Source organism: Arachis hypogaea, chromosome 13, assembly GCF_003086295.3.
Source record: "Arachis hypogaea cultivar Tifrunner chromosome 13, arahy.Tifrunner.gnm2.J5K5, whole genome shotgun sequence".
NCBI lineage: Eukaryota > Viridiplantae > Streptophyta > Magnoliopsida > Fabales > Fabaceae > Arachis > Arachis hypogaea.
This window is the reverse complement of record NC_092048.1, coordinates 45,042,001-45,064,622: the sequence shown is the minus strand read 5'-3', so window position 1 is coordinate 45,064,622 and position 22,622 is coordinate 45,042,001. Positions and strand designations below refer to the sequence as shown.

Here is a 22,622-nt window from a genome sequence, read left to right as displayed (position 1 = left end):
TCATTAATAGAATTCCTAGCTCCTCTCTCAATTTAAAAAGCCCCTATCAAGTCATGTTTAATAAACTCCCTTACATCAAACATTTTAAAATTTTTGGCTGTTTGGCATTTGCCTCGACTTTGGCTGCTCATAGAACTAAATTAGAAAAAAGAGCCAAACAAGCTGTATTTTTGGGTTTTAAGTCTGGCACTAAAGGATATCTTCTTATGGATTTGCAAACTAATGAATTTTTTTTATCACGAAATGTTATTTTCTATGAAAGAAATTTTCCTTTTCACACTAAAGATGCCCCTGACTCCTCATTTACTAACAATTCATCTACTAATAATACTCAAATTTCAAATAATCATGCTTTACTCTTTGATGACACATTCATATCAGCACATACACCCATTATGCCTATTACAAATAAAACACTAGCTCATGTTCCAGAATCTACTATTAGCATACCAAATCATGTTTCACATACACCTTCCTCACAATCACATCTCATCACCCCATCCACACCTCATGATGCACACACTGATCATCCTCAAAATCCCATTCCTCCCTCTTCCCATACATCCACTGTCTCACCAACTTTAGTTCCTAGGAGATCATGTAGGATTAGAAAACCACCAGCATATTTGTCTGATTTCCAATGTTTCCAAACCAGCACAGCAACTCAGAATGAATCCCAATCATCTTTCAAGGCAAGATATCCACTCTCTCAATATATGTCCTATGATAATTTTTCACATACACACAAAATTCTTTTTTTAGCTATTGATTCTATCATTGAACCTCAAAGTTATGAACAAGCAATTCAACATGATTGTTGGAAAAAAGCAATTAGATCAGAACTCAATGCTCTTGAAGCAAATAAAACTTGGACTGTTACATCCTTACCTAAAGGAAAGAGAGCAGTGGGGTGCAAATAGATTTTTAAAACCAAACTCAAAGCAGATGGGACAGTGGAAAGACACAAAGCAAGGCTCGTTGCAAAAGGCTATACTCAAATTCCTGGATTTGATTTCTTTGACACATTCATTCCTGTGGTAAAAATGTCTACTCTTCGAGTTTTGTTAGCACTTGCAGCGTCTAAGGGTTGGTTTCTCTACCAATTTGATGTCAACACTGCCTTCTTACATGGTGATCTCCCTGAGACAGTTTATATGCAGGTTCCTCCAGGTTTATCGGCTCCTCCCAACAGTGTTTGTAAGCTTGAAAGATCTCTTTATGGGCTCAAACAAGCTAGTCGTCAATGAAACCACAAATTATGCTCAGTTCTCAAAGCTTCAGGGTACATTCAATCCAAGGCAGATACATCTCTCTTTACCAAAGGCACCAGAGATGATTTCACTTGCATTCTTGTGTATGTGGATGATCTGATTTTATCTGGCAACAACATTAATGAAATAAATCGGATGAAAAAGGTGTTGGATGATGCATTCAACATCAAGGACATAGGTAAACTTAAGTACTTTCTGGGTTTTGAAATTGCACGGAGCAAATAAGGAATTGTCATGAATCAGCGAAAATATGCTACTGATCTCCTCCATGAATTTGGAATGACAAATGCCAAGCCTGCGACTACGCCAATGAACTACACAATTCCACTGTCCAAATCTTCAGGCACCGTATTAACTGACTTGACTCCTTACCGCAGGCTTGTTGGGAGGCTGCTGTACCTCACAAATACAAGACCAGATATTTCATTCGCCGTCAACAAGTTGAGCCAGTACTTGGACTGCGCTACAATAGATCATTTCAAAGCAGCCTTGCACATCTTAAGATATATAAAGCGTGCACCAGCCAGTGGAATAAAATTCTCTACTGCCTCATCAGATTTGTCGCTCACAGGATACTCAGATTCCGACTGGGGGACATGTCCAGACACAAGGAGATCTGTATCTGGATTTTGTTTCTTTTTGGGTTCATCTCTTGTGTCATGGAAAAGTAGGAAACAAACTACAGTTGCGAGATCATCAGCAGAAGCGGAGTATAGAGCTATGGCTTTGGCAACATGTGAGGGAAGGTGGCTTAGCTACATACTTCGAGACTTTCATACCCCACTGAGCAAACCGATCACTCTTTACTGCGACAACCAGTCCGCAATGCATATAGCCGCCAACCCTGTATTTCACGAAAGAACGAAGCATATCGAGATAGACTGTCATACGGTGAGAGATAGAGTACAAGATGGTTCACTAAAGTTACTGCCAATCCTCAGTGGAGAACAGATAGCAGACGTGCTCACAAAGAGCTTAGCTCCAGGACCATTTGCATCATTTTATCGCAAGCTTGAATTGGTTGATATATGCACTCCAAGCTTGAGGGAGGCTGTTGGATGATAAGGCTATGCAGTTAATATAGCTAATTAGTTGTATCTTTAAATTAGTAGAGTTGTTACTTAAGTTTGTTAGAGGCTCCTAACTCATAGCATTTAGTTAGCAGAGTGCTAAATTAGTGTGGTTCAGTTTTTTCTAGTATCTATAAATATAGAACTAGTCATTTGCAAGTAAATCAGATTAACCATAATCACAATTCCATTTTTGAATCTCTCTCAAGTTCATTCTGCATTTCACTCTGTTCTCATTCCCCGATTCAAATTCTGCAATACTATTGTAGATTTTATCAGCTGTTAAAAAATTAATAATTTATTAAAAAATTAATAATTTAAAAATTAAAAAATATATATTTTATTTCATATATTAAAAAAAGCTAACAAAATATTTAATTATGAGACTTCTTTAAAATATATTTTCTTTTATTTCTAAATTATTATTGATTATGTAGAGTATTTCTTTAATGTCTCACTAGCACATTACAAATTTTTATAGTACTCCTAACATATTTTACGCCATTTTTTAAATTATTTTGCATAGAATAATTTTTTTTGTGGTATAATTAAATAAATTTATTAAAAAATTTGTAATGTCCTAATGACTTAGGATATTAAAGAAATACTCTACATAATCAATAATAATTTAGAAATAAAAGAAAATATATTTTTATCATGTATTTACCTAAATCACTAGAATATTACAAACTTTTATAGTACTCATAACATCTTTTAAGCCATTTTTTTAAAAATTATTTTGTATAGAATAAAATATATTTTTTAATTATTTTGTATGGAATAAAATATTTTTTTAATTTCTAAATTAAAATTGACTATGTAGAGTATTTTATTTAAAATTTGAGTACATGCATGTATTTATCTAAGTCATTAGAACATTAGAATTTTTTATAGTACTCCTAATATTTTTTAAGCTATTTTTTTTAAAATTGTTTTGCATAGAATAAAATATTTTTTGTAGTATAATTTAAATAAATTTATTAAAAAAATTTGTTAAAAAATATTCATGAGCTATTAAAAATGGACAAAAGAGTATTGTATGGAATTCGAATTGATAGCTCATTAATATTTTAAAGAAGTCTCGTAATTAAATATTTTTTTAGCTTTTTTTTAACGTATGAAATAAAATATATATTTTTTTAATTTTTAAATTATTAATTTTTTTAATAAATTATTAATTTTTTAACAGTATAATTCAAATTTTACCATGAATAATTCGAATCAGTCAAATTCGAATTACTTAGGATCACTCTGATTTGAATTACTATTAGTGTGTAATTCGAATAAGATGGATTCGAATTACATGGGTGTGTGCATGTCAACGTAGTTCGAATCATGTTGATTCAAATTATATGAATTTGGAGTTCGAATTGCACTGTTTCGAATTACATAGAAACATGTTTTGGTGAATTCTTGAACCAGAATCTGGTTTGGCAGATTTGTATAAATTTTTGTTCTCCTTGACTTATTATGCTATATGTTTATTATATTTATATGTTACTCTTTTGGTGTTTTATTATATTTATGTGTTTATAAGAATTGTATAAGAATTTGCAACTTTTGACTATTTTATTTTTTTAACGATAATTTATTGATATTTTTCTTACAATATAGTTAAAGAAATTAATGACGTAACCTATGAAGTAATTTTTATTATTCGTTTACATAATTATTTATTTATAATGTATTTGTTTGAAAAATAAAGATATATCTTTTTATTTATGACATTTAAAATCTTAAAAAATAATTTGGATAATTTTTTTATTAAAAAAATATTTTAAATACATTAATAAATTATAATTTATATATAACATATATAAAGGTAATAAGATAATTTTACTCTATTATAATTTGTCAAAACAAAAATTTTTTTTTCTTATTTTTTTTTTATTTTTTTTTCATCAATTTTTTTTATCCAAACAACGTGCAAAAAATTTATTTATTTTTTATTTTTTTTCTCATTTTTTATTAAATATTCAAACAAAGTATAAATTATTTTTTTACTAAAAAAAAAAAAAGACTCAAACACACAATCTCTTAAATGAATATGAAAAACTAATACCATTTGAATTATAACTTATTAATAGGTGTAAATTCTTTTTTTTTCCTTCTTAACAGTAAATGTAAATTAAAATGAAATATCACAAAATGTGAAAGTATTAACTCCGAAAGTCGGTTTCGGTGTTAACAAATAAGAGCACGCCACGTCATCCTAAGTAGTCAGATGCGGTCCGTGGGATCATCGCTATCCTTCCCTCTTTCCACTACTCTCTCTCTCTTTCGCTCCGTTTCGGCCAAACTTCTCCTTGATCTCTATCTTGGATTCAATTTTCGCCATGCGGTTTCTCTGATTCACCTGCATAAACATCCGCTCTTATTCTCCAGTCCCGTAATTCCGATTCGGATTATTTTCGCATTCGCTGAACCAATCGCAGATTAGTTAGGGTTTTCGATTCGATCTGAAAACGACCGAATTGAATGTAAAATCTCTCTCCCCAAATTTTCAGAGCTGGGGGCGAATCAGTCTCGGCCTCACCGAACCCCGGCGGAGGCGGCAGCACTATTGTACTACTCCTCGCGGCAGCAGCAGCATCAGCAGCAGGGATTCTGGTCCTTCCTCAGCAGCCTTCAGCATGCGCCACGTGTCCCCACTCTCGCCTACCTCCCCCAGGTCGAATCCGTAACCCGCTACGCCTCCGATCTCAACCGCCCCGTCCACCTCCGTCCTCCGCCCATCATGGAATCTGCCTCCGCTGGCGTTGTCGCCGCGCGCTCGTCCTCCGGCTCGGCCGCACCAGCTCCACTCGAGGAGCCCGAGTACCTCTGCCGGTACATGGTCGTGAAGCACTCCTGGCGCGGCCGGTATAAGCGGATACTGTGCGTATCCAGCGTCTCCATTGTCACGCTCGACCCGTCCTCGCTCTCTGTTACGAACTCATACGACGTCGCCACTGATTTCGAGGGTGCCGCGCCGGTCCTTGGACGTGACGATAATTCGAATGAGTTCAGTGTGAGCGTGAGAACCGATGGAAGGGGGAAGTTCAAGGCGATAAAGTTCTCGTCGAGGTATAGGGCGAGTATTCTGACAGAGATGCATCGGATAAGGTGGAATAGGTTGGCGCCGGTGGCTGAGTTCCCGGTGCTGCATCTTCGACGGCGGGCGTCTCAATGGGTTCCTTTTGTAAGTTATTCTGGGCACGCTGTTTTGGTTGCTACTTATGGTGTAATGCATGGCTGCATCTTGATTGGGATGGTGAAGGGTGTATGATTGTTGGTTTTTAGTCGTCATATGTTTTATATTTTTAGCTGCTGGTTATGGTGAAGTTTGAGGATGTGAACGTGTCTTGCATTTTTCAAGTAATTTAGACGACAACGATTTTTATATTTAGGGGGAGGGAAGGCCCCGAAAAAGAGAAAAAAAGAAGGGGGGGGGGGGATAGAACACGTTAGGATGAGTTGCTGATGCTTTTCTAAAAATCTGATTGAATTTTTATATGCTTGATAAAGTGTGTGATGAGCTTCGCTGTATAAAAATGCAAAGAAAAAAACAGAAAAAGAAATGTATATGCTGTGAAACTAATTATCTTTGTATGATTCTTGACACTTACAGAAACTTAAGATAACTTATGTTGGTGTTGAACTTATTGACACAAAATCTGGTGACCTTCGCTGGTGCTTGGATTTTAGAGACATGGATTCTCCTGCAATTATTATTCTTTGTGATGCATTTGGTAAGAAAAATGTTGATCATGGGAGTGGTTTTATCCTTTGCCCTTTATATGGAAGGAAATCTAAAGCTTTCCAAGCTGCCTCTGGGTGCACTAATTCAGCTATTATTGCAAACTTGGTATGATGATGTTCTTTAAGCCTAAACAATTGTTCTCCTAGATATTGGCATCTTAATTCATGTTACCATTTGATATTGAGATAATGCGATGATTTATGTATTGTCTTGTAACACAACTTAACATATCAGCAGTAGTAACAGAGTAATTTTTATTGCAGACAAAAACTGCAAAATCCACTGTTGGGTTGTCCTTGTCTGTGGAGAGTTCCCAAACTCTTACAATCTCTGAGTATATAAAACAAAGGGGTATCCAGTTATAATTATGACATCATTAATCTTCCTTCCACATTTGAATTATTTATTGCCTGTAGTGAGTTTCTTTTGTTTTTTGGTTTTTTAACCTTAAGCGTATAAATCTAATGCAGCAAAAGAGGCAGTTGGAGCCGAAGATACCCCTTTGGGAGGTTGGTCTGTAACTAGGTTGCGTTCTGCTGCCCATGGAACTCTGAACGTTCCAGGATTGAGCTTAGGAGTTGGTCCGAAAGGAGGACTTGGTGAACATGGTGATGCTGTATCTCGACAGCTCATTCTTACAAAAGTGTCACTCGTGGAAAGGCGTCCTGAGAATTACGAAGTAAGTGACGCATTTGTTAAGACAACTAGTAATATAGAAAAATGTGTGTAAATGCTTTGGGAAATCTATCAACTTCTGACACAAGAATGTATGCATTGAGTTGCACAACTAGTTTCTGGAATTTAGTTCTGATTTTATCTAGAATAACACAAACAGTATCAGCTTTTTATAATTTGAAGTACATGCAGATTTCTTGACCCCCTATTTTGTGTATTGTTAGGAGCCTACATATTTAAGTTGTCATGTAGCAAGAAGCATCATTCTTTTTTTGTCCAGGGCAAAATAGAATTTATGGAAGAATGGAAGTTTTATACAAGTTCAATTATTGTACAGTTTTGTGTATATCAATAGTTTTATGTAGTCTTTATACGTATCTGACTGAACTGCTTTATATCAGTACATTTCTATCTCCATGTAAGATGATTTTTACTTGGAAAGCTTATATCATATATTGAGAATTTTCACTAGATGTGTGCAGGCTGTTACTGTTCGTCCTTTGTCTTCAGTAAGCGCCCTTGTTCGGTTTGCTGAAGAGCCCCAGATGTTTGCAGTTGAATTCAGTGATGGATGTCCTATCCATGTAAGCGATGTTATGCTACTGCAATTATGAAATTTTATGCTCTGAAATTTCTCATTTGTATGGTACTGATTGTAGGTTTATGCAAGCACATCTCGCGATAGCTTACTTGCAGCTGTTCGTGATGCAATTCAAACTGAAGTAGGTAGATGTATCTCATCTTGGTTAAGAATTTTCCTACTATGGCATGTATAGATGGAAGTAAAGTATGGCAGTTCATTTGCTAGTTTATTGCTTAGAATCTTCATATCAATTTTAAACATTTTACCATACTGAAGCAAATGGCTATATGGTATATTTTTATTTTCCAAAATAAAGAAATCCTGCATTGTCTAAGTGCATCTTTGACTTTTGGTGATGTTTTGTGCAGGGTCAATGTGCCATACCTGTATTGCCAAGGCTGACAATGCCTGGTCACCGGATTGATCCTCCCTGTGGAAGAGTTTATTTGCAATATGGTCAGCAAAAGCCAGTTGCTGATGCTGAAAGTGCTTCAATGCATTTGAAACATTTAGCAGCTGCTGCCAAGGATGCTGTTGCTGAAGGTGGTTCCATTCCTGGATCAAGAGCTAAACTATGGCGAAGAATAAGGGAGTTCAATGCATGTATACCTTTTACTGGTGTGCCTTTAAACATTGAAGTGCCAGAGGTTACCTTGATGGCCTTGATTACTATGCTTCCTGCGGCCTCAAATCTTCCTCCAGAATCTCCTCCTTTGCCACCCCCGTCACCAAAAGCTGCTGCAACTGTGATGGGTTTTATTGCTTGTTTACATCGACTACTTGCATCAAGAAGTGCCGCATCACACGTGATGTCTTTTCCAGCAGCAGTTGGAAGGATAATGGGTTTGCTTAGAAATGGTTCAGAGGGTGTTGCATCGGAGGCTGCCGGGCTTGTTGCAGCACTCATTGGTGGTGGGCCTGGTGATGCTAATGTGATGGATTCTAAAGGAGAGTGGCATGCAACAATTATGCATACGAAGTCAGTATTGTTTGCTAATCAGAGTTATGTCATTATTCTTGTCAACAGATTGAAGCCTATGTCAGTATCACCTTTGCTGTCAATGGCTGTGGTTGAAGTGCTCGAGGCTATGATTTGTGATCCACTTGGGGAAACTACTCAATATAATGTTTTTGTTGAGTTGTTGCGCCAAGTTGCTGGGTTAAAGCGTCGTTTGTTTGCACTATTTGGTCATCCTGCCGAAAGTGTTAGAGAAACAGTAGCTGTTATTATGCGATCAATTGCTGAAGAAGATGCTATTGCTGCGGAGTCCATGCGAGAGGCTTCTCTGCGTGATGGTGCTTTGTTGAGGCATTTATTGCACGCTTTTTTCCTTCCTGCTGGTGAACGCCGTGAAGTTAGTCGACAACTTGTTGCTCTTTGGGCGGATTCCTATCAACCCACTTTGGAGCTATTGTCTCGAATTCTGCCTCCTGGACTTGTTGCTTATTTGCATACACGCTCTGATGGAGTTCAAGATGAAGAAACGAATCAAGAGGAGTCATCAATTGGGAGAAGAAAAAGACGCTTACTTCAGCAGAGGAAAAGTCGCATCGGGAGAGGACTAACCTCTCAAGAACAACCCTTTGCTTCAGCTAATAATTTTGATGTTTCAGATTCGGGTAGGCAGACAGGGAGTGCCATTATTAGGGGCTCAGACAACTACCATAGAGCTGCTCTTGAGCCAAGCTCTGGACAGGCTTCAGATATTCAATCTTCTGTTGTTCATACTAATGAAAATTTGTCCAGTGGATCTCCTACAGCAGTCACACAAAATGGGTATTCAACTGTTGTGGCCTCAGCTACTTGTCCATCTGCAAACTCAAATGAAGCAAAGGTACCTGATTTATCAAATTCAGTTGATCCTGATGGCAATGCAGTTGGCTTGCAGAATGCAGATGTTCCAGCTCCTGCTCAAGTTGTGGTGGAGAACACTCCCGTGGGTTCTGGTCGGCTTCTATGTAACTGGCCTGAATTCTGGCGAGCGTTTGGTCTTGATCACAATCGTGCAGATTTGATTTGGAATGAGCGTACTAGGCAAGAGTTAAGAGAATCTTTGCAAGCTGAAGTCCATAAACTAGATGTTGAAAAAGAGCGTACTGAAGATATTGTTCCTGGGGGTGCTATCCTTGAAATGGCAACAGGGATTGAGAATGTCCCGCAAATATCTTGGAACTATGCTGAATTTTCCGTTCGTTACCCAAGCCTGTCAAAAGAAGTTTGTGTGGGCCAATATTATCTGCGTCTCCTGCTTGAGAGTGGCAGTGGTGGCAGGGCACAAGACTTCCCGTTGCGTGATCCAGATGCTTTCTTTAGAGCACTTTACCATCGTTTTTTATGTGATGCAGACACAGGGCTTACTGTAGATGGGGCTGTTCCTGATGAACTAGGTGCATCAGATGATTGGTGTGATATGGGTAGACTAGATGGTTTTGGTGGCGGTGGTGGTTCATCAGTGAGAGAGCTTTGTGCAAGGGCAATGGCAATTGTATATGAGCAGCACTACAAGACTGTTGGTCCTTTTTCAGGCACTGCTCACATTACTGTTCTCCTGGACAGGACAGATGACAGAGCTCTGAGACACAGACTTCTTTTTCTTTTGAAGGTCTTTGTAAATTTAATCTACTTATTCTTTCTTGTTTTTTCTTTCCTTTTGGTGATTTCACTTTACTAGCTCTACTCAAAGTTAATTTAACTCAATTTCAGGCTTTGATGAAGGATTTAGCTAATGTAGAGGCTTGTGTTCTAGTTGGAGGCTGTGTATTAGCTGTCGATCTTCTTACAGTGGTCCATGAAGCTTCGGAGAGGACAGCTATTCCTTTGCAATCAAATTTGATTGCTGCTACGGCTTTCATGGAGCCACTCAAGGAATGGATGTATATCGACAGAGAAGGTGCTCAAATTGGACCTGTGGAAAAAGATGCTATTAGAAGGTTATGGTCCAAGAAGGCTATTGATTGGACAACAAGGTGTTGGGCCTCTGGGATGCTAGATTGGAAGAAGTTGCGTGATATTCGTGAGCTTCGCTGGGCACTTGCCCTTAGAGTTCCTGTCCTTACCCCACCTCAGGTAGAGCCATCATCTTTGGTGGAAGATAATGTTATATTCATATAAACATCAATTGTTCTGTAAATATTTTTCTCTATCTCGAATTCTTGATTATATCTTGTCTGATATCATGATATGTGGCATGAATTGGTTTTTTTTATGCTATTAATCTTTCATGAACTGAAACCTTACTTATTATTCTTGATGACTTGAATTTATTTATTTATTTATCTTTGGTACAAAAAATCTAATGAGAAAAGCAACATATGTTTAGGTGCCAGTGCCACTATCTTCAATCTCCTATAATAACTTATTTACCAATTACAATTCTATCTTTAACTTGCTTACATTTGCAAAAAATTACCCAACCTTCTTAGATGAAGCAATTTTTTTTTTTAAACCTCAAGTTTCTGTGCCTGTTATATTCTTCTGAAAATTGGCATGTTGCTAGCTGGAAAGATGTCATTTCTCTTGGAACATGTATATGTCTTATTTATGCTTTCATTATATTTTCATGGTGCTTTCCTGACCATGGTTCTTGCCTTCAGGTTGGAGATGCAGCTTTGTCCATATTGCATAGCATGGTGTCTGCACATTCAGATTTAGATGATGCTGGAGAAATTGTTACTCCAACTCCTAGAGTAAAACGAATCTTGTCAAGTCCACGTTGCCTTCCTCACATTGCACAGGTACTTTAAAGGTTTTTCCTTATTATTTGGCCATGTATGAAAATATGTTTGTTCTGATATACTACTATAATAAAATTTCTTTCTCAAAGATTATAGGAATTGTCTCATTGCTTGTTAACTTTATCATATTTAGTTCAAGTTGTTTGCTATGTGATAGTATGGTTTCAGTTGATTTTTAGTATTTTCTACCCTTCCAAATAATTCATTAATATAATATTTTAATCTAGTTTTTATTTTTCTTTTCATTTTTTCCCTCTTTCGTTGTGTGTGTGTTGGGGGGTGGGTTGTTTTATGAATTCAGGCCATTCTCTCTGGGGAACCAAGTATTGTTGAGGCAGCTGCTGCATTGTTGAAGGCCATTGTTACCAGGAATCCCAAAGCCATGATACGTCTATACAGCACCGGTGCATTTTATTTTGCACTGGCTTATCCAGGATCTAATCTACTTTCAATTGGGCAACTCTTTGCTGTCACCCATGTCCACCAAGCATTTCATGGTGGCGAAGAGGCTGCGGTTTCAACTTCATTGCCTTTGGCAAAACGTAGTGTTCTTGGTGGACTTCTTCCTGAATCTTTGTTGTATGTATTGGAGCGCAGTGGTCCAGCAGCATTTGCTGCAGCAATGGTATCTGATTCTGACACTCCTGAGATAATATGGACTCATAAAATGAGGGCAGAAAATTTAATACGTCAGGTATTACAAATTAAGATCTGATGTGTATATTTTTATAGAATACAAGTGTACTTCCCAAACTACCTTTCCGATATTGTTCATGCGGTTCAATATATCCCTGTTCACTGTCTTTATCAGGTTTTGCAACACCTTGGTGATTTTCCACAGAAATTGTCACAGCATTGCCATGTTTTATATGACTATGCCCCAATGCCTCCAGTTACATACCCTGAACTTAGAGATGAAATGTGGTGTCATCGTTATTACCTGAGGAATCTATGCGATGAGATCCGCTTTCCAAATTGGCCTATTGTTGAGCATGTAGAGTTTCTGCAGTCCTTACTTGTAATGTGGCGTGAAGAGTTGACGAGAAAACCTATGGATCTTTCTGAAGAAGCAGCTTGCAAGATCCTTGAAATATCCTTGGAGGATGTATCTGGTGATGATGTAAATAAAAAGCACTCTTCGGAGGTATCAGATGAAACATCTAGCTTATCAAAGCAAATTGAAAATATTGACGAGGAAAAGTTAAAGCGACAATATCGAAAACTTGCTATGAAATATCATCCTGACAAAAACCCTGAAGGAAGGGAGAAGTTTCTTGCTATACAGAAGGCTTATGAACGCCTCCAGGTAAACATAGTTTGCATGTTACAAACTTATTTGGATTCATATGTCAATAGAAGTCACTTATGGACAAACTCTAGTTATTTTGAAGTCTTCAAATGCCATGGGGACATGTTTTGTTGTCTTAACTTCTTAATTTTTGATATGTAAGTATATTAATCATGCAAACAAGTCCATGTACTTTCTTTAGTGTGAGAAATGGTGTGATAGCCCCTTGTCACTCAGATTGGGAGTGTGTTGTAGATGCATATGCTGTTGTTTTGTTCTTCTTTTCTCCTTTTGCAAGCCAGCTATAGACAGGCTTAGTTATATGCATGCACAGATTTGGGATGGCAAAATCATGATGTATGTTAAAATTTCATTTTGCTTCTTGGGTGGATGTTTACAGTGAATTTATGCGATATAATATCATTTGCTTGCAACAGTAGATTTTTATATTCTAATTCACTGAAAATATTTACCTTTTGTGGACTGTATCTTAGGCTACAATGCAAGGATTGCAAGGTCCTCAGCCTTGGAGATTGCTTCTTTTGCTGAAGGGACAATGCATTTTATACAGAAGATATGGAGACATATTGGAGCCATTCAAATATGCTGGCTATCCCATGTTGTTAAGTGCTGTTACTGTGGACAAGGATGATAACAATTTTCTTTCTTCAGATAGAGCACCTCTCCTTGTTGCAGCATCAGAGCTTGTTTGGCTGACGTAAAATTCCATTTCTTTCATATTGGCTTCACTATTTTCTAAAATATTTTGAATACCATTCTAACTCATGCTGCACATTGATTTTTATTGTGGTCAGATGTGCATCTTCTTCACTGAATGGAGAAGAGCTGGTAAGAGATGGAGGAGTGCAACTTCTTGCAACTCTTCTTTCCCGTTGCATGTACGTTGTTCAGCCATCTACTCCTGGAAATGAACCATCTGCCATTATTGTTACAAACATCATGCGAACATTTTCAGTTCTTAGTCAATTTGAGGCTGCCAGATCTGAGATACTCGAGTTTTCTGGGCTAGTTCCAGACATTGTGCACTGCACTGAGTTTGAGCTTGTACCAGGAGCTGTTGATGCTGCTCTACAGACTATTGCCAATGTTTCTGTTTCATCTGAATTGCAGGATGCTTTATTGAGGGCTGGTGTTTTATGGTATGTCAATTATTTTTTTTGGATAAAATGCTTGGTATTTATCTCTCAACTATAGGTATGCAGGAGGATGTTCCATGTGAATTTAGGCTTAGTTGGCAAACTTAGTGTTTTTGTGTGCCTGTGTCGCCAAATAGCTTAAGTACTTATTGAGTAAGATGAGCTTTACCATTACGTGAAAATTTACTGTGTATGAAAGTAATTCTGTAAACAGCTATCTACTAAGCTCTCTAGATTTTGCAAAGGCTTAATTTTCAAAGCTTATATATATTACTTATGAAACTAATCTCAACATCTGATTGGGTTCAAAACCCATTTTACAAAGTTCATCCATACGTGACAAAGATGTTTCATGTGTGCGCTCTTGTTGGAGCAGATAATACCAAAATTACTTATGCACTAGAATGGTTATTTTTTTGAGAAATGTCTGGCATATTATTGGCAACTATTTTAAAACGATCTGTCCGCTCCTATATCGGTGGAGCTATAAAGGGAATGATGTATGTTAGTCTAGTTATAATTCGATGATAATTTATTGAGGGATCATACTATCTCCCGTATCATTTTTTTGTTATTAGAGTTGTGTCTAGTTTGGAATTGTCTAGCTATTCTATTTTGTAGTATTATCATAATTTTTGTGGGTTTTGGGCAGACCATTTGATAGGAGATACCTCTTTAAACCTAGCCTTTCCTTGTCTTTATCATTGTCGATTTGATCCTGGGTTCCTCTTCCTCTTGGGACTTCCATTTCTTTCTTAACCTTAATGATAGGGAATCATTTCAACTTTTGGCTTTCTTAGGTATCCTTGATGATTTTTCTGTCTTCTAACCCCTGACAAAAGGATATTGTCTCCTGATTCCTCTGGTAGTTTTAGCTGTAAATCCCTCTTCCAATTTTTACTCACTCCTCTATCACAACTTTGGTCTAGACAAACCCATTTGTAAGTCCCAAGCTTCCTCTAAATTCAAATTTTTTATATGGGTCAGCTGTGCTTAACATAGCTAATACTGATGTCTTGTTGCAGGTTTGAAAGCCACATAAGGCTAGATGTGTGTGTTATGTGTGAGACAAGCTCAGAGTCAAATTCATATCTTTTTTTGCATTGCCCAGTAGCTGTTTTCTTATGGAGCGATTTGTTTATCATCTTTGATGAATGCTGTGCGCGCTGTTTAGTCCTTGACTGATTTCTATTGACTAGGTTTGTTGGGTTCGTAGTAGAAAGGAGGCAAAACTTTTGTGGCAATGTTGAGAGATTGGAAAAGCTATGCTTTATAGATAAATCTAAAGTTTCTTTGCCTTTGCTTTTGTATAGGGGATCCCTTACCGAACACCCCCCCCCCCCCCAAACAAAAAAAAAACGTGGTTGACCTGTGTGGTTTTCATTCCTTAATGTATGTCAGTTAATCCTTTTGATCTAGTGGTGACTTCTGCTGTGGATACCTAATGAACTTGTATATGTGGATAGTACATATTTGTGTTAATTTCAGAAAATGACTTTTCCAATTATGTTATATGTTCACAGAATATTTGTTGGACTAAGTCATTTAGTATGGTCCATGGTCCATGATAGGTACCTATTGCCGCTGCTGCTTCAGTATGATGCAACTGCTGAAGAACCGGATGCAACAGAATCACATGGTGTTGGTGCCAGTGTTCAAATTGCCAAAAACATGCATGCCATACGGGCAGCCCAGGCTCTGTCAAGGCTCAGTGGTTTGTGTGGTGATGAGAGCTCAACTCCTTACAATTGGTCGGCAGCAAATGCCCTCAGAGTTTTGCTAACACCTAAGCTTTCTAGCATGTTACGAGATCAATTACCTAAAGATTTGCTGTCCAAGTTGAATGCAAACCTGGAGTCTCCAGAGGTGGGTTCCCCCCCGCTACTTTCTTTCTAGCTAGGTTTTAATCTATCTGAACATACTTTGAAGGCTGAGTCGGTTAAAAGTAAAATACAAATATATGCTTGGTTGTAGCTTCTGTTCCTATTTGGAAACTGGTTAAGCAATTCTATTCCTTGTACCAAAATGTGCAAATAAGCAGATAACATACTCGTAATTCATGGCTGCAGTAGTGAGAATTTCAATTTTTTTTTGCTCATCCTCCATTCATCCCCCTGGGCCCCGCCCCTGGTGGGAAAAAACCTGAAAACGGAAGTAGGGTTATATGCTGACTGATTATGGTGGTTAATGACAATCCATTATCAATTATGCTTGGTTTAAAATGCTGCTGTTCTGCTTCTAAGATTACTGCATTAATACTATGTTTTTATTTTGTAATCTACTTTTTTAGATTATATGGAATTCTTCAACACGGGGAGAGCTGCTGAAATTTGTGGATCAGCAGCGTGCAGCTCAAGGTCCTGATGGTTCATACGATATCAGAGATTCACATGACTTTGCCTATAAAGCACTATCAAAGGAATTGTTCATTGGCAATGTTTACTTGAGGGTCTACAATGATCAGCCAGAATTTGAAATTAGTGAACCAGAAGCTTTTTGTGTTGCTCTAGTTGATTTTATATCTTATGTTGTGCACAACCATCCTTTTGAGGATGCTGATCAATATGTTGATGGCATCTCTTCTCCTGCTCAGAATTATGAGGATGCTGTTGATGGATTTGTGAGTGAACAGCCTGTCCTAGATAATTCTAGCACAATATCCGAGGAGCAAGTTGTTGGGAAGGAAGAAGCCGAGCTAGTTAGAAGTCTCCGTTCCGCATTGATCTCCCTACAGGTTAACTGCTTAACAGCTTTACTTGTTTGTAATACTTTCTGAGCATGTTTGACTAATCTATCTTATTTTCTGCAGAACCTATTGACTAATAATCCAAATTTGGCATCCATTTTTTCCAATAAAGACAAGTTACTGCCTCTTTTTGAATGCTTTTCTGTCCCTGAAACATCAAACAGCAACATCCCTCAACTTTGTTTAGGAGTGCTGTCACTCTTGACGGCACATGCTCCTTGTTTGCAAGCCATGGTTGCAGATGGATCTAGTCTCCTTGTTTTACTACAAATGCTTCACTCATCCCCAAGTTGTCGTGAAGGGGCTCTCCATGTTCTCTATGCATTGGCAAGTACACCTGAACTGGCCTGGGCAGCTGCCAAGCATGGTGGTGTTGTCTACATTCTTGAACTACTGTTGCCTTTGAAAGGTAAGAACTTAATTGTTTTATATTTTTTTCCCTCATTCCTGGAAGGTGCTTGCAGATTGTTAAATGCTGATGATAAAAATCGTTCATACAGAAGAAATTCCACTCCAACAAAGAGCTATGGCAGCCTCCTTGTTGGGGAAACTTGTTGGGCAACCAATGCATGGTCCAAGAGTTGCTATAACACTTGCAAGGTTTCTTCCAGATGGCCTTGTATCAGTAATTAGGGATGGACCTGGTGAAGCTGTTGTTGTTGCGCTTGAGCAGACTACCGAGACACCAGAACTTGTGTGGACGCCAGCAATGGCAGCTTCCTTGTCTGCACAGATTTCAACCATGGCATCAGAATTATATCGGGAGCAGGTGAAAGGCCGTGTTGTTGATTGGGATGTACCTGAGCAGGCATCTGGACAGCAGGAAATGAGAGATGAGCCACAGGTATGACCTAATAAATGTAATTTAGACTTTTTTTTTTTGTTATTTTGTGGAGTGGAATCAAGTTTTGTTTTGATTCAGGTTGGTGGCATCTATGTTCGTCTGTTTTTGAAAGATCCCAAATTTCCATTGAGAAATCCTAAAAGATTCTTGGAAGGCCTTCTAGATCAGTATTTGTCATCCATTGCTGCCACACATTATGACACTCAGGCTGTTGACCCAGAGTTGCCTTTGCTTCTATCAGCTGCATTAGTTTCATTGCTTCGTGTTCATCCTGCACTAGCTGATCACGTTGGATATCTTGGATATGTGCCAAAACTAGTTGCTGCTGTTGCATTTGAGGGAAGGCGAGAAACAATGTCATCAGGTGATGCGAATATTGGAAAAAATGCAGATAAAACATATGACCCTGATAATGGATCAACAGAGCACACACAAACTCCTCAAGAACGTGTGCGGTTGAGTTGTTTGCGTGTCTTGCATCAACTTGCAGCTAGTACCACATGTGCAGAAGCTATGGCAGCAACAAGTGTAGGAACCCCTCAGGTATGAGATTACATATTCTAGAATGACTAAAAAGTATTTACTGTGGGAGACAGAGAGGAGAATGTGAGTGAGATTACCTTTATACATATTATATAAAACGAAGTTATATATATATTCCTTTCCCTCTCAAATTTCTTCTTCCAGGTTGTACCACTGTTAATGAAAGCTATAGGGTGGCAAGGTGGAAGCATATTAGCTCTCGAGACCTTAAAGCGTGTTGTGGTTGCTGGAAACCGAGCAAGGGATGCTCTTGTTGCACAAGGACTTAAGTGAGTACCTTCAAGTTTTTTATATCATTCCAATATTTTTTACTTGGGAGATTAAAACTGCCAAAAAATGCAAATAAAATAAAAACTTCTATGCTAATCGGAAAAATAATTTAAATAGGAGGAAGTTGGATGTGCTTGTGTGGAAGGTCGTGTAGCTTGTTTTGAACTCTAATCTCCATAGTCCGTATAACATTTAATAATTCTGATCATAAAATTGTGCTATGTTTTTTGTGATGATTGGCTGTGTTTGATTGTCATTCATGTCCATCAAAGACATGGACACAGTGACATAGGTCCATTAATGGTTTAATAAGACACAAATTACGAAGGATGTGCTGACACACGACATAAAAATACATATATTTAGTATCTTTTCATCAGATTGTTAGGACACATCAGACACGACACAGATTTTTATTACACTTTTTTCATTCAAAAGTTTTAAAATTCCACTTTCTACCCTCATCACGTTGATCACCAAGAACTTCCTTACTAGAGGTAAAATTTGCTTCTAATAACAAATGTGCTCATGTCTCTTTATTAGTGCCTTAACAACCAAACAGATTACATGTATTCATTTTTTTGGTCTGTGTGCATGTATGTCTGTGTTTATCTTCATTGTTCTGAAATGGTAAACAAACGCGGCCATATATGGATCTAACAAATTGTTAGATTGGGTATGGTTTTGCCCCATTGAGTATAATTATTAAGGCCCAAGGGACACAATCAATTTTTTTCTCTGTGGATAGAATTACCCTTTCAGTGTACTTTTCCCTGGTGTATCTGGATATAAAGTCCAGTAAATTCCAACGCATCCTGTGATACAGTATGGATTGGCTTTCCAACATGAGACTGTTTGAATAATTGACAAATCGCTTATTTTGTATCGTTTAGAATATGTTGAACAATTTTTGTGACCAATTAATATATCTTGGAAGTTCAATTGTGATTTCATAATCTCGAGGATATTGACTTGAATGTATTCCTACTTTCAATGCAATAGAGATGAATAAAATTTATGTCAGATTTATTTTGTCTGTAGAGGTGAATGCTTCAAGGCTATATTTTGTATTTATTGTTGTGAGAGGTACATTTGTCTCTAACCGTAGCAATAATTTTGCAAACAATGCAGAGTTGGTCTTGTTGAGGTACTTCTTGGTCTGCTTGATTGGAGGGCTGGAGGGAGAAATGGTTTTTGTTCTCAAATGAACTGGAATGAATCTGAAGCTTCTATCGGCAGAGTGCTTGCAATTGAGGTTAGAGTCTCGTCATCGATTTTTTTCTTCCTCAAGTAATGAGTCCTGCATATTTTGTTTGGTTTATGTTATTTCCCTCTATACAAGACTATTATCCTAGCTGCATATTTTATCCTAGTCTTTTAAATTAATCATAATGGTCTTCTGTAAAGACTACCCTGTTCTCCTGTTTTTGTTTTGTGTCATTTTTTTTAAAGGTAACAATCAAAATGGTCCTTAGATCGAGTTAGTCCTTCCTTCAAATAGCGAATTATTGCTGTTAACGTGGACCGTTAACTGCAAATGTGGCAGAGCATTAGGCATGCCTGACATGGCATAAAGTTGGTTCATTCAATTTGGTCTCTATCAACTTGATCAAACCCAAAGAACATATAACTTGCACACTGCATCATCACCACCTTCGTGTTCTTCCCTCTTATTTTTTGCAACCAAGCTCTCTTTCATTCTCCTCCAAGATTTGAAACCTTAGTAATTAGGAGGAGTAATTAAAATGACGTGGATTCAATTTAAAAAACAATAACACAAAAGCGTCCAATTTTTTTTAAAAAAAATTCCTTCCCAATTTTGCCATTGCAAGGTAAGCTCCTCTACTCTTTTTTTTTTTTTTTTTTTTTTTTTTTTTTTTTAACAGAGGGGGTATTCCATCATTGGGAGGGAGGGATTGCAAGAATATTTTTTTTTGGGGGTGGGGTGTTGCTAGACTTTAGGTTTTAGGTTTCATGCATTTGATAAGGATTGGGGTTTGACGTATACTGGCTTTGATTGAGATTTCCACATATTGGATTGCCATAATTGGTCTTATTCCTGCCTTTCTTTACTATATTTACATCATCATTTTGGTTGTATATCATGGTGACCACCCTCTTAAGGTTTTATATCTTGGAGGAGGAAGAGAGATTGGTTATGGAAGGAAGATGATGCAATGTGTGGATTATATATTTGTTGGATTTGATCAATTTTGGTCTGAACCAGATTGATTGAATCACCTTGCATGCCTAATGTTTGGCGACTTCGGCAGATAACCTTCCACATCAAATTCCCTTTGATAGCGTTAATTATATATTTGTTGGATTTGATCAATTTTGGTCTGAACCAGATTGATTGAATCACCTTGCATGCCTAATGTTTGGCGACTTAGGCAGATAACCTTCCACATCAAATTCCCTTTAATAGCGTTAATTGGCTTTTTGACAGAGGACTAACTTCATCTATGTAAAAAATGGGGGATCATTTTGATAAAAGATAGAGGGACCATTTTGATTCTTACCTCTGATTTTACTGTTAAATGACTTGGATCTTATCGTGATTGTCTAACCTTTCAACTTCAAAATGAGAATCGTTGCATTTATTTGAGTCCATAATATTTGTATTTCTTTCTGCAAGAATTTTTTTACTGATTTGAGCTGAATTTGTTAGTTCATCTACACTGACAAGGTGCATTTATATACTGAATCAGGTATTGCATGCCTTTGCTACTGAAGGAGCCCACTGTACTAAAGTCCGAGAAATATTGAACAATTCTGACGTGAGTCTAACACATCTGGATTAATAAATTCATATGATTGTTTTCGTTTTGCCTGGTGGCACTTCAAATGTTGGTTTGCCGTGTGCCTATTGCAAATATATACCAGCCAAATCACCATTTACGATGTTCTTTACCTTTCATGTCGTATAGGTTTGGAGTGCATACAAAGATCAAAGGCATGATCTTTTCCTTCCTTCAAATGCACAATCCGCAGCCGCTGGAATTGCTGGTTTGATCGAGAACTCATCGTCATCAAGACTCACGTATGCCCTTACTGCACCTCCACTGCAGTCATCTACTTCTAGACCTCCCCCATCATCCACATCCGACTTCCATGGAAAGCAAGAACTCTCATAGTACAGAAAGTAAGTCCATTTTTTCAACCAGGTTGATGGAGAGCATATATATATATATATATATATATATATGCCTATACTTGTAACTCACCTGTATAGTACACTGTACAGTTTTCTTGTCTACATGCTTCTGGGTTGCCCAAATGGAAGCATGTGAAATTTTTCTCTCGTTATTCGTTTGTTTTCAGGAGGGACTCTCCCAGGTTCTCTCCCTTTTTCCTTGTAAATTGGATGGTGTATTTACTAATTTGCTACGAAAATAGCGAGGTATGTGCATTTCGTGAAGTTCAGTCACACTTGCGGCAAGGATTCAACATACCTTTTCCCTCTTTTATAGGTCTATTGTTTTTGCTTCTTTTTTCTTAAATAAATTACGTCACGTTTTCGTTTCCAATTAGTTTTAAATTGATTGGTCCGTACGTGCGCCACTTGATTAGCAAATTAGGTATGCTAGATAAGCTAAGAAAAAATCATAATAGCGCTGGAGGAAAATAATTGTACTGCAACTTTTTGAATGCAAGATGTAACTAACCACATCAATTTCAAATCACCTTGATCTGTTTTTTGGGTTTTACTAATTGGTAAAATTTTTAAAGGGAAAATTGTGAAACTTAATGAATATATTAGATTTTATATCGGAAACTTTAGGTTTCAAGTTTTATTTAATGCCTAATTGTTTGTATTTATAAAATGGTATTTTATTCTAGCAATTCATACTTTATAATGTTATTGACTCGTCGTAAAATTAATAAAAAATAAAATTAAGAAATTTATCATTTTTGTATTATTGGATGTTAGGATTGGTAACAATTAAATTTGGTTTTACATTATTAATAAATCAATAAAATTAAGTACATTAGGGACATGATTTTAATATTGAAAAGATTTAGCATGTGAAATGTAAAGAGTTATAATAAATTAATATATAAAAGATAAAAATAATAAAATTAATAATAAAAAATTAAAAAAGCTTAAATAGATAAGAAGAAAATAAAAGAAATAGAAGAAGAGAGAGATTATGATATAATGAATCTGAGTTTTTTGTTTTTCTAAATTTTATATTATATTCATTTCAATAATAATAAATAAAAATACGTAAAAATATGAGATAAAATTATAACACAATTTTAAAATAATAGTTTAAATTAGATCATTATATTATTACACAATACAAATTAAAAGTAATTTTATATTATGATACACATTACAAATAGATAAATGACTTAAGCAAGTTTGTTATAAAATCTTTTTTTATTTATGCATGACTAATTATGATCTATGAATATTTCATGACTAACATATCATATATAGCTTCGAGTGATAAGCATTCAAATAATAGAGTTGGAGGGTGTGGCTGCTTGTGTCCACAAGTTTCCTTCTTATATCAGTGTCTCATTGGAGGAAAATAAATTACTGTAAAATTACCCCATAAAAGAGTAATTGACAAAAAAAAAGTTTCTCTTTAGTATATGACTTTTTATAGTGGTAAAATAAAAATAAAAGGAATAAAATTTTATTTTTTTATGTTAAGAATAGAATTTGATATTTATTCTAATAAAATT

At 36.7% G+C, this 22,622-nt stretch overlaps 1 protein-coding gene across 4 annotated transcripts; it reads left to right on the top strand.

Annotated features, from left to right (window-relative positions):
- Positions 1-4,441: 4,441 nt before the first annotated feature.
- Positions 4,442-21,389, top strand: LOC112738259 (dnaJ homolog subfamily C GRV2). Of its 4 annotated transcripts, none has more exons than XM_025788616.2 (23): positions 4,442-5,522; positions 5,952-6,188; positions 6,347-6,434; positions 6,554-6,762; positions 7,241-7,342; positions 7,418-7,480; positions 7,710-9,944; positions 10,046-10,408; positions 10,936-11,076; positions 11,378-11,770; positions 11,888-12,382; positions 12,859-13,082; positions 13,180-13,524; positions 15,093-15,387; positions 15,812-16,255; positions 16,331-16,676; positions 16,768-17,111; positions 17,190-17,654; positions 17,799-17,923; positions 19,056-19,179; positions 20,636-20,704; positions 20,855-21,069; positions 21,249-21,389. In XM_025788616.2, the coding sequence occupies exons 1-22, from the start codon at positions 5,079-5,081 to the stop codon at positions 21,059-21,061; spliced, it is 7,758 nt and encodes a 2,585-aa protein (XP_025644401.1). In that variant the 5' UTR covers positions 4,442-5,078; the 3' UTR covers positions 21,062-21,069; positions 21,249-21,389. The 4 variants fall into 4 exon arrangements, with proteins under 4 accessions (XP_025644401.1, XP_025644400.1, XP_072067966.1 ...); XM_072211865.1 differs by having other exon boundaries at positions 4,564-5,522; positions 7,418-7,484; XM_025788615.2 differs by having other exon boundaries at positions 20,855-21,389.
- Positions 21,390-22,622: the final 1,233 nt, after the last annotated feature.